The sequence below is a fragment of the Pocillopora damicornis genome, chromosome 4, assembly GCF_964200805.1.
Source record: "Pocillopora damicornis chromosome 4, jaPocDami1.2, whole genome shotgun sequence".
Classification (NCBI taxonomy): Eukaryota; Metazoa; Cnidaria; class Anthozoa; order Scleractinia; family Pocilloporidae; genus Pocillopora; species Pocillopora damicornis.
This window is the reverse complement of record NC_142673.1, coordinates 3382629-3394740: the sequence shown is the minus strand read 5'-3', so window position 1 is coordinate 3394740 and position 12112 is coordinate 3382629. Positions and strand designations below refer to the sequence as shown.

Below are 12112 nucleotides of genomic sequence, written 5' to 3'. Positions count from 1 at the left end.
TTGTTACCAAAAACTATAGCAGCTGATACTGAATTAGATAAGAAGGATAGCATTGTTCGTCATTAAATATGACATAGATCTTTGGTTGATTTTCGTCGTCGACGCATGAATCGTACAAATCGCTAGCAGGATCGCTTGGATCTTTCAGAGGTGGTCGACGAAAATTTGGCATTCCAAGCTTAGATTCCCCCGTCAAAACTCTTACTAAGAACATGAATCTCGTCTTATCTCCACCTAGACCGCTGTAGTTATTACTGTAGGAAGCGTCTACAGCAAAATAGCTCCCCTTTCCATACTTTGTCCCATGCTTTCCTCGCAATCTGTGATCAAAGTTCTGCTTGCAGATGGCATCAACGACATCTGATGAAGTACCATGGAATAGCAATTTTTCTATCTGATCGTCCCTTTTTGCTTTCAGTTTCCTTTTGATTCTTTTCCGCTTACTAGATGAAGAAATGATTAAAGCAGGGTTAATCAATGAACGTTTACAATGGAAAAGGTTGAGGGGCTGTTTAATTCCTAGGCGTGTGCTCAAACAGCACAGATCATATACTCATTTGAGAAAACTATAATTACATAAGGTCATCTTCATCGTTCGCTGTCTTATACCGGATCATCATCGGCAACTGATAAAAGTGGTCTGTTTAATTTCTTGAGCCCCGTATAAAATAATTAGGAAAATTGGAAAACTGAGCCTTGGCTCCGAAATCTAAAACAAGAAATTTGTCCATGTAATCAATGTGCTTTCGTTTTGCGGCAATTTTTCTTGTAATCATTAAAAGAGTGAAATGTTCAAAAAGCCCTTCCGCGGTCCAAGGTATACATTATGAAGAATGCTTTGCAGGGCAGTGTGAAAAAGATCACACGGCTTTTTGACGTCACTTATTTAAAAAAGAAAAATTTTTTTCCACCCTTAAGCTTTTTTTCCATTTTCTTCTTTTTTTTTGAGTTTTGTAAAGCTCCGATTTTAAGGGACCAAACTTCACTTAGATGTAATTAAAACATAACAAAAAACTAAATCAATGTGAATTCAGCTTCAGATATATGATGTGCAGTCGTCCTTTGCAAGTTCCGCACATATTATCCCTCTCTATATACAAAATTAACCGTTTTATAAGTTCACCTTTCGTATCTCTCATGTAACTCTTCGTTCCAAATTTCTTCCACCATCACTATGGAGGCCTGGTCTTTTGGTATTGTTTCGTGAAAACGTTGACTCGCAGTTCGGTATTTTTCGCAGTTCTCTTTCAAACGAGTCCGTTCAAAATCTTTAGCCTTGCCTCTCGGATAACTAAAAATGTAATAAAAACGGAACATATTAAAGGAACACGAAAGGCCATACGCTTAAGATTGAGACGAGAGGACGCAGGTGTATTCCTTTAGGAAACATCAAATCGTGATGTTTAACAGGTATGCAGGCTCATTACCTGACGGTGATGACCTCACCACACAACGAATCCCAAAACCCTCACATCAGATTACAATCATGACTGCAACGCTTCAAGTTAATTGAGCCAAGCGAGTCCCTCCATCTCTAATTGCATATATATTAGTTAGTGATAATGGCAACAGCACAATCCACGTTCACTTACCTCTTTGTGGCGCGATAAGCTGGTTTTGAAACAAACACAGGTCTTCTTCTTACGAACCGCCTGGTCTGGAGATTTGGGTCGATATTTATCTGGTGCATAGGCGTTTCGTAGAATGTCAGAATGTAATTGTGAGAACCGCTTCGAAAGGGATAGAAGCCTTCTCCTTTTAAATAGGCAGCCTCTATCTGTTCTTGCTTTGTCCCAGACGACTGCTAAAAGAGTAGATAAAGAACTCTAGGTCTGTCTTGACTCTGGTTCAGTTTGCAAACAACTTAATGCCACAAGCATAAATATCGCGAGTCCAAAGTTGTATTCACGAGCCAGTTGTTCGTCTGTCATTTAACCCTGTTATTTATTGACTTATTAATTGCATTAGCACACTTTATCAAGAGGTCAGTTGCCCAGCCAGTATCCCAATTTTTATCCCATTAGCAAGAAGCCAGCGGCCACAGTGCTATGGTTGTTTTATGTACAGTCCTTTTCAGAGACCACTTGAAGATCAGACCACACGATCAGACCCTATCAAACAAAGACTTTCGCCAATTTTTAAGTACAAACATTTTGTTCTGAAAAACTCTCCTGGCCCAACTGAGAAACAAAGTAACGGTAAAGCCACTCGAATAATACTATAACAGGATATTTTGCTCGACTGTTACTTACCATCGTTTCAGTGTATTTCTTCCAACCATCGTTGTCTTCCCAATACCAAACCCATTGTGTGGATGACTTGTTGTTTGGCTCCTGTATGTAAGATGGTGTTGAACATCGACGGAGCAAGAACTGGCCAGAGGAGGGCGAGCGCATGGACATCTCCTCGAAATGAACTGTCACCTGTGATGATGAAGCACTAGAAAGAAGAAGAAATAACGGTATTACTCCAACGACAATGGAGCGATCGTTTCAAATTATGAAAAAGATAATGAAAAATAATTTGCTTGGGCCTCGAGGTGAAACAGTGTTGAAAAAGAAACAAAATTGTTACTTTCACGCAGCGAAGACATGAGATACAAAAAAAGCTAACTGGAACTTATTGAATCTCGTTGGAATATTTCGGCTGAATCGCTCTTTAATCTGTTGGAGAGTCTGTGATTTCACAACATTGAGCAGTATGGCGTCACTTTGAGCAACTGGTTACGTAGTTCAAAGTTGTACAACCACTAACACTTCAACAAACTGATGAGGGCTGAGCGATTTAGCCGAAATATTTCCACGCAAGTAAATAAATTCAAGTCATATTCTATCTAACATCATGGTGTTGAAATACGTTTCTAGAAATGAACACTTGCATAATCTTCCCATTACTTTGATGAACCTCCTATAAATAAATGGTTTGACCCCTAAGGAAAAATTCGTATGTATCTTCTGATTATCCGATGCAGAGTAATCCTAAAGAGGACTGTTGTCATTTGTAGCTAATAAAATTTGGACAACTTGGTGGAAGTCTTCACCAAACTACTCTAGGAAGAACATTATCAGAGTCAAGGAACCGCTTTAAGCGCTCAGGTTGTTGAAACGTCTGTCGCTGCTAAGGACAGTCCCTCTCAGGAACTACTCTTACCTGGAATATCAGAGTACAAGATCAAACCTTATTAAGTTTAGAACCCGACTGAAAGAATTTTTGTTCAAAATTTTGACTTTTTCATGGTAAAATACTAACATTTCAAAGCCGTTCAATATCAACGTTCACCAATTATCATTGTTGCATGCGGATAAATGATACATGCGGAATCCTGTTATCGCAATACTTGCATTCACCACAGCTCAACTCAAAACTGTTATCTCATTATGAACAGTGAGATTCTTATTCTTGCCCTTCCTGTCTAACCTCAGTGACTTACCTCAACGCAGTATCGGTAAGGTTCAATGTAACTTGCAGATTATTCACGTCACAATAGAGCTTTTCCAAAGCCACATCGTCAGAAGGGCCAAAGTTCTTCCACAAATAGGAATCTTCTTCTTTGAACTGCCAAAAGTAAGGAAAGTCACCACCAGCTGCAAAGAAAAGGGTTTGAAAAGAGGTCACAACTTCTGCGTGGGTAATAATTTCAAAGGGAGATCAAATAACATTTAGCAATTAGAACTTTTTTGATACTCATCCCAGAATCCCTTGATCTGGGGATCCGTGTGATAACACCTGAGCTAGTGACAATGCCCTCCGCAACTAATCTCTATCGCACCGTACAATAACGACGGGAATGTGGAAAATGAAGGAAATAAAAAAAGTTGAACAAAAATTGAAAGAAATGAAAGTGATAAGCTCTTTAAAGAATCCTCATCGAGGTTTCAGTCAGTTAGTCACTTTTCAAATGGAAAAGTATTCAGTCAGTCTCTCATTGTGTTAGTCAGTCGTTCAGTCTCTCAATGAGTGGATCAGCCAGCCAGTTATTAAGTCATTCAGTCGACTGGTGGCTTGTCTGCCAGTCACTTACCCACAAAGTCCACCAGTTAGTAGGTCAGTCATGCAGTTAGTAAGTCGATTGGTCGCTTATACCGTCATTGAGTGAGTCAGTCAAGATGTTAGTGCGGTCAGGTGGTCCGTCACTCCTAAACAATCAACTGGCAGTCAGTTGTATATCCTACCGTCGCTCAATCCCTTAAAAATGTTGCTGAAGGAAATCGGTTTATTCTGGAACAAAGCAACTGGATTCTTCAGGATTTGCCTTATGTCTTCAAAGATGAACATCACAGCTGAACAGAAGAGGAAGGCGCATATAATGAATAAATTTCCAATCGTCACCCAGACGCACTTGCAAACAATGGCCGCCACCACAAACATGACACAAATCTTTATTAACAAAGCTGCCACGTAACCAGTGGACGAATGTCTGCTCAAACGATCCAGTTTGTCTCGAATGATTCTTAGGTGGTAACTGCAGACGGTAAACGTAGAATCGAAGTGCTCTTTGGCCTTTTTAACGGCGCTAGAAACCCTGTCACAAAAATTTCTTGCGCCATGTTTGTTCCAGTGGGAGACCATTTTCATAAAGCTACACAAACAACACAGTTGCAAAAAACTTCTCAAATCAATCCTCAAATTTAAGGCCCAGTCTGAAGGGTAGGCAATTAGGAAACGCAAAACAGTAAACACGCTATATAAAGCGAATAGCGTAATGGACTTAAGGCAATATATGACAACTTTCATCGATCCCATAAAGATTTTCAAGCCGTAGTAGAAGACGAACATTGCGATTTTTAGTGTTATTTTAAAAGTGAAACGAGCAAGGGAAATCGATAGTCCACACAAAAACCAGAAGCTATATCGGAAATAAAATACGCACTCGACTGCAACAATAATCACGAACAATAAGGCGACAATTTTTATCGCCGCAACTACCGCGTAACAAGTCGAAGAACGTCCACTGAAGTGATCTATCTTGTTGAGAATCATCTTTGCTTTGTTACGGAAGGAATCTCTCCTCGAATCGTGATTTAAAGGCATCATGCGTCGAAGAATTTAGCTCAGTATCGGCAATAGGAATCTTGTATCTGCTGAGTTTCTTTTACCGTTTCGAACGGCCCTTGGTATTCTGGAACCTGATCTATGAAGCTCACAATTCTACAAAATTGTAAAAGCAGGTGTCCAAGGCGGAAGTGGTGATTGTGTGATTGTTCATGAAAGTGAGGTTAACATTTTCGGTTTCGTTTCGATGACGTGATAGAAGGAAATAAACACAGACGCGTATTTGAACGGGAAGGTGATCGATGTTTTCCTGCGATATTTTACTGTTTTTTTTTTCGCTTATATCGTTGACATAAGGATAGTCCAATTGATAAGCCGAGGGCGATGTGCTACGAAACCATTTGCCTTCGATTTTTTAGTTACCGTAAGCTCTTCAATAAAGTTATAGCTGCTGATGGAGATTTAGTCACATTAGCATTAATCACACGAAAGCGACTGACTGGAGGGGCTTGACAACAAACAAGCACGGTTGCATGGGCACGGTTTGAGACACGGTGTGAGACAAAGAGGCAAATCAAAATAATGATTCTTGAATAATACAATTTCCAAAGTTGATCAAGCATAGCCAACCAAGTTTATGTAGATTCATCGAACACAATCTTCAATAATTTCATAACGCAAAACTACTGTTATGGTATTCAAATGCATAAACATAGTTATTCTAAGCCGTGTCAGTAATTATTGGAAGCAAAAATTCGAATGATATTAGTGAAAGACATTTTCCCCACCCCACTCTTGTTGGGAAAATATTGCCTCTTTCTTGGAATTCTTGCATTCCTTTTCATGAATACGTTCACTTTCAAAACGTAACGGAAAATTTCTTGGTAAAGAGAGTGTTCAATGCTTTCTGCAATGGTGGCGGATTCTCGCCCTCGTCTCCATGGAATTTTCAATTCCAAAACAACTATTTCAATTTAAAAAATATTATACGAGCACCATGACTGGTAAAAAACCTATCGTTCCTTGCAACGGTAAACCCATGGAAATTTGAAAACGTTTTAAGGTTTAACAGAAGGAATTGAAACTTAGGTAGCATGCAAATTATTCGCTAATTATTTGCGTTACTCTATAAAAGCACACATGTACTTAAATCTTCATAAACTCTGACTTCTGATGTTTGATTAACTTTTTTAATTTTGTCCATTTAACAGAATGACAGCTTATTCTTTCACGCTATACGTTGTGAAAATTTTACGGCTTATCAAGCTATAGCACTCTGTAGTAAATTCCGTTTGTCCTTGTATCTTTTTTTAAAATCTATTTTTCTCTTTTCTTAATGGGGTTTCATTTCGTGATCTCCCTGCAACTGATAGGGTTATTGAAAGCGCTTGTTCCTGAATGTTTACCATTGTGATGCATATGGCCTCGAATTATAAAGCTATTTCAAGTGATATTTAATCAAATAAGAAGGATAGCACTGTTCGTCATTAAAAATTACAAAGATCTTTGGTTGATTTTCGTCGTCAACACAAGAATCATACAAATCGCTAGTAGGATTGTTTGGATCTTTTAGAGGCGGTCGACGAAAGTTTCTACGTCCAAGCTTTGATTCCCCTGTTAACACACTTGCCAGAAACATGTATCTCGTCTTCTCGCCATCATCACTACTGTAGTTATTACTGTAGGAGGCGTCCACAGCAAAGTAGCTTCCTTCTCCATACTGTGTTCCGTTCTTCCCTCGCAATCTGTGGTCAAAGTTATGTTTGCAGATTGCATCAACAACATCTGGTGTTGTACCATGGAAAAGCAACTTTTCGATCTCATCGTACCCTCTTAGTGTTAGTTTCCTTTGAATTCGTTCGCACTTTCTAATGGGAAAAGGACAAAGAAAATGTTAATCGGTAAAAGAGTGTAGTTGTCAAGCGTTTGGTGGCGAAGCGATGTGAACATAATGACCGACTGTGACTCAGGCATAGTCAAACTAGAAGAAAAAACAAGACTATTTCGAAAAAAGCCTCAGCACTTCGTGCTTGGGTGGCTGTTCCTATTAAGTTCTGTAAAAATCTTCTAACAAGATAGTGACTTAAGTCTCACCTTTCGTATCTCTCGCGTAACTCGTCATTCCGAATTTTTTCCACCATCAATATGGAGGCCTTGAGTTTCGGCAATGTTTCGTGAAAACGTTGACTTACAGTTCGGTATTCTTTGCAGTGCTTTCTCAAACGCCTTCGTTCAAAATCCTTAGCCTTGCCCGTATGATACCTAAAACGATTTAAAAATGAGATGTGTTAGATAGAGGAACATCGATAATCAAATGCTCCAGTTACAGGGAAATACGTGCTGGCTCTTAACAAAAACTTAGCTTTTTAAGAACTAGTGATGATAGTTATAACAAAATCCAAATCAAATTTATATTGAAACAAGTACACACGCTCCCTCCCAGATGATAACGAGCACATGATAAGACCTCACATAATGAACGCCCCGACCCCTTCCCATCGAATAACAATTGAGACGACAACAATACAGGAATTGCTTTATGTCAATCAAGCAGGCCAGGTCCCTTATATTTCTTTCGGATTGCATATCAGTCAGTAGCAATAATCATATCACAATATGCGGTAACTTACCTATTTGTGTTCTCAGGTGCTGATTTTGAAACAAACAGTGGTCTCCTTCTAACTTGTCGCTTGGTAGGGAACTGTGGGTCCGTATTCATTTGGTACATAGGTGTTTTGTAGAATTTGACGATGTAATTGTGAGAACCGTTTCGAAAGGAATAAATACGATCTTTATTCAAATAGGCAGCCTCTATCTTCTCTTGCTTAATCCCAGACGACTGCTAAAAAAAGTGAAAAGCAAAGCGTTTTTGGCCAAATATTCTTCCAAAAACACCTTCACTCACGCCAATAGTGTCGCATTCACCAAACCCTATTATGCATTGAGTTATCGATTACACTCACACACTTAAACAAGAAGCCATTCACCGCACTTTTTGTGTGAAGCACAGGCCCTTGAACACACCACAGAAACAGAAACTTACAGAAGCTTCTAGTTACAGATATTTGTATTGAAAACCTTGCTGGCCCTCATGAATGAAAAGCATTACTAGTTTCCTCCTCTATTGCTTACTTTCGTTTCAGTGTATTTCTTCCAACCATCGTTGTCTTTCCAATACCAAACCCACAATGTGGATGACTTGTTGTTCGGCTCCTGTATGTAAGATGGTGTCGAGCATCGACGGAGCAATAACCGGGTAGAGAGGGGTGAGTGCATGGACATCTCCTCGAAATTAACTGACATCTGCGATGATGGTGTCACAACAACACTACAGAGTAGAAGTAAAGTCATAATGCCTTCCAAGACGATACATTGGTGTGATAATAATTTAATGAGGAATAATCAGGTCGGGCCTCTGGTGAAACGGTGTTGAAATGATTTCGTGCAATCAGCTTTAGCATATAATCTTACCGTTGCTTTGATGAAATTTGTTTTTAGGTAAGTGGTTTGAACCGAAGAGTAATGACTGATAGTGTATTCTTAACGTCCCGACGAAAGTGGTCTTGAAAGGGATTTTTGTCCTTTCTACCGACTAACATTTCGATAGACTGAGGTATTACTGAGAGTCAAGGGCCCACTTAGTTCTCACGATGACTTTTGCTTTAGTAATCTACAAGAAGTTCTTAATCAGAACTGCGATTCACCGGACAATCAAATTGGACAATCAAATTCGACAATCACACCCAATCATGTAAGGAAACAAAATCAAAAGCATTGTAGTGTGCAATGCTGACAAATTCATGGGCCGAACCTAATAATGCAAAGCCGTTCAATACTGCTGTTTACCTCTCATCACCATAGCATGCTAATAAACACGGTACACAGTCTTCGCAATGCAAAAACGAAATATCTCACAACTCAACGAAACAGTGCCTCCTAACCGCGATATTTAGGCTTTGACTCTTTCCTCTTTTGTCTTACCTTGATGCAGTATCTTTAAGGTTCACTTTAACTTCTAGATTATCCACGTCACAATAAAGCTCTTCCAAAGCCACATTGTCGGAAGAGCCAAAACTTCTCCACGAATAAGAATCTTTCTCTTTGAACTGCCAACAGTAAGGCGTGGACTTGCAACCAGCTGCAGAGGAAAAGTGGAGAAAATAGAGCACTGCATAATTTAAAAGACCAACATGTCAATCGAGAAATTAAACCTATCCACTTGATTAGGGAATTAGCGCGCCAACAACTGAGGTACCTCGTCTCCGTCAGCCAGTCAGTTAGTCAGTTGATAAGTTCATTTATTAAATACTAAGTCAGCCTGTGAGTAGGTTGCCACCATGGACCAGGCGGTCATTCATCCTGTCAATCAGCCTGTCAGTCACTCGGCGGTACCGATTTTTTCGTAGGTAATTGGTCAGTCGGTTAGTCAGTCAGTTAGTCAGTCACGTCAACTGATCGGTATGTCAGTCCCCACAGTTGGCAGTCAGTTACATATTTTAGCCTCGGCCTACCATTCAACAGCAAGTTCATTACCTCCTAACAAGTTGCTAGTAAAAGCTGTAGCTCTGAGGAGTAACACCAGCACCAGTACCCCAAACAAGAAGCATACCAGTAAAATACCATTCCAACTGTTTGTTAAACTGACGACAGAGTTCGAGATCAAATTGATTTGGTAATATGTAACAGTGTAGCAATTCGAAGCAAGCGAAGAAATCGATGTTAGGCACTTAAAGGCAAGTCTGGTGAGTGCAAGGAAGATCTCCGAGTTAGAATTTCGAACATATTCTAAAATAGCAACCACATTTTCCCAGATTATGCTTGGAACTCTGATGATGTACGCCACAACCAAGTGAAGGAAGTAAGTGAAAGATCGTAACATAAACAAAATAGCTACAGTTTTGATCACCTTTACTATCGCGTTAATGCTCAAATTCGAGGTCCATCGTGTGGGAATCTCAATAATAACCGCGCCATTTAAAACGAATAGCATGGAGGACTTTAAGTAATATATGGCAATTCCTGTCGATGTCAAAAGCATTTTCCCGATGGAGAAGAAGACGTACTTAAAAATAGCCCATGCACTCACCAAAATCATGTTAGCGCCTCGCACTACTATCACCACAGCGAAATATAAGAGAGAACACATATATCCGCACAACAACCAGAAATAAGATCGAAAATGAAATATGCACTCGACCACAACAATAATCAAGAAAAATATGGCGAGAATTTTTATCATCGCAACTGCCGCGTAACCAGCCGAAGAATGTCCGCTCAAGTGATCCATTTTGTCGAAAATGATCTTTGCTTGATTCCGGACGATGGTACATGAAGAATCAAAGTGCATGTTAGCCCGTTCAAGCACGTTGGAAGCCTTGTGATGCCAAACATTCTCCGGTTTGTCCGTCAGTTCAACGGTTTTGCGACGTTTTTGTGAGACGCTCTTGACAGGCATCTTGTGTCTAAGACTTCCCGTGTCATTTGAACATTGTTTACTGTTTTAAACAGACCCTGGTATTGTATTTAAATTTATGACGATCAAAATTCTATAGTTCTCGAAGCATATCACAGGAGTGGCGATTGCGTGATTTTTTCACGAGAGTGAGGTTCATTTCAATCATAACATGTCAGTAGTAATAGTGTGTCGGTATGGCGTCAGACCAATCAGAATCGAGTATTTTGATCACGTGGTACAAATGGACCAATCAGAATCGCTTATTTTCACATTCCATTCTAATGACGTCACGAAAACCGCGTGGGCGCCTGAGCACTAGTTTATCGCGGGCGCAGTGGTTTGGGCGCGTCGGCCATTTGCCATTTACTCGTCGCGTCATCTTGGGAGTTACTACATCACGGGCGACGAGCGGGGATAGAAAAAACGACCCAAATACGAGTGGTCAGCGGTGAAACAACTTTCATACTTCATATATAGACAGTCATATATAGACAGATCATTTGTAGTATCAGGAAACAATCGTGTTGTAGAGCCGAAGTGTAAACAGTTTACTTCGCTAAATAAAATGTTAAGCATTTCAAAAGTGTTGATTGTACATATATCTTTTACTGCTTTAATAAACAATGAAGGCATCGGTGGCATCCGAAAGGTACCAAGAAGAATTAAATGTACGTTTTGTAGTTGCAGAAAACAATCGTGTTGTAAAGCCGAAATGTTCGGTCCTTACAAAGTGCGAGGCAGCGAGGCGTGCGAGGCATGCGAGGCACACAAAAAATAAAAAAAAAATTAAAAAAATATAAAAAAAGGCAAGTAGGAAAACACTGAGCTTCGAGAAACAGCCATGTTAAGGCTAATGTATTTACCATTCCTTAAATATTTACAATCAAGACCACTCGTTTAGGAGACCTTTTCTCAAAAGATCCACACGCGCAAATAATGCTGTTTTCCGTTCGAAATGTTTTTCTTCCTATTCAATTGAACAACTGACTTAGCGTTTAAGCCGAGAAAAAAATCACAAAGTTTGAATTCTGGGATGTTGTTCACTGTTGGCTCCATCAAGTTACGATTCTGCACCATTGACGCTCGTGAAAATCTATCTTTCCCTCGAAATATCCAAAACAATACTTGTCTTCAACAGAAAAGCCATTGAGATGTTCTTTCAAAAAGTCGATCTCTAAATCTCTTAACATTGTTGGCTTTTGGTCTTCATCCATGGCAAAATCTTCCAGGAAAAGCAAACTACAGTGCGAAAACCAAGTTCCTGCCAAATTTGATTGACATTTTTGACAACCGGAAATCATGATACTTTTTTTTCGTCACGCAGCTAGCTACAAACCATATATATAATTATTCTTGGTGCCTTTCCAAATGCCTCTGACTCCCTCTCCGAAGCCTCCATTGTTTATTAAAGCAGTAAAAGATATGAGTTCAATCAACACTTTTGAAAAATTGCTTAAACTGTGAAGTAAACTGTTAACATTTCGGCTTTACAACACGATTGTCTCTGGAACAACAAATTATATGTCTCTATATGAAGTATACAAGGTGTTTCACCGCTGACCGCTCATATTTGGGTCGTTTTTTCTATCCCCGCTCGTCGCCCGTGATGTAGTAACTCCCCGTCATCTTACTCGTCTATTTACAAAGCGTCTAGAAGGAGGATTT

At 39.6% G+C, this 12112-nt stretch overlaps 2 protein-coding genes across 2 annotated transcripts in view; both read right to left on the bottom strand.

Moving 5' to 3' along the window:
* The window catches only part of LOC113669777 (protein mono-ADP-ribosyltransferase TIPARP), a 6843-nt gene extending 1653 nt beyond the window's left edge, over positions 1-5190 (bottom strand). The window contains exons 1-6 of the mRNA XM_027185854.2: positions 4173-5190; positions 3431-3584; positions 2253-2439; positions 1593-1804; positions 1124-1291; positions 1-443 (exon numbers count right to left, since the gene is read on the bottom strand). The exon at positions 1-443 is cut by the window's left edge and continues 1653 nt beyond it. Of these exons, the coding sequence (XP_027041655.2) occupies positions 14-443; positions 1124-1291; positions 1593-1804; positions 2253-2439; positions 3431-3584; positions 4173-5034 (2013 nt within the window). The 5' untranslated portion in view covers positions 5035-5190 and the 3' untranslated portion in view covers positions 1-13. The remainder of the gene's footprint in view (positions 444-1123; positions 1292-1592; positions 1805-2252; positions 2440-3430; positions 3585-4172) is intronic.
* Positions 5191-6165: 975 nt separating this feature from the next.
* LOC149046492 (protein mono-ADP-ribosyltransferase TIPARP-like) lies at positions 6166-10578 on the bottom strand. Its single transcript, XM_089205532.1, has 6 exons — positions 9526-10578; positions 8974-9130; positions 8125-8320; positions 7623-7834; positions 7087-7254; positions 6166-6860 (listed from the first exon to the last, which is right to left on the bottom strand). The coding sequence occupies exons 1-6, from the start codon at positions 10445-10447 to the stop codon at positions 6431-6433; spliced, it is 2085 nt and encodes a 694-aa protein (XP_089061658.1). The 5' UTR covers positions 10448-10578; the 3' UTR covers positions 6166-6430.
* Positions 10579-12112: the final 1534 nt, after the last annotated feature.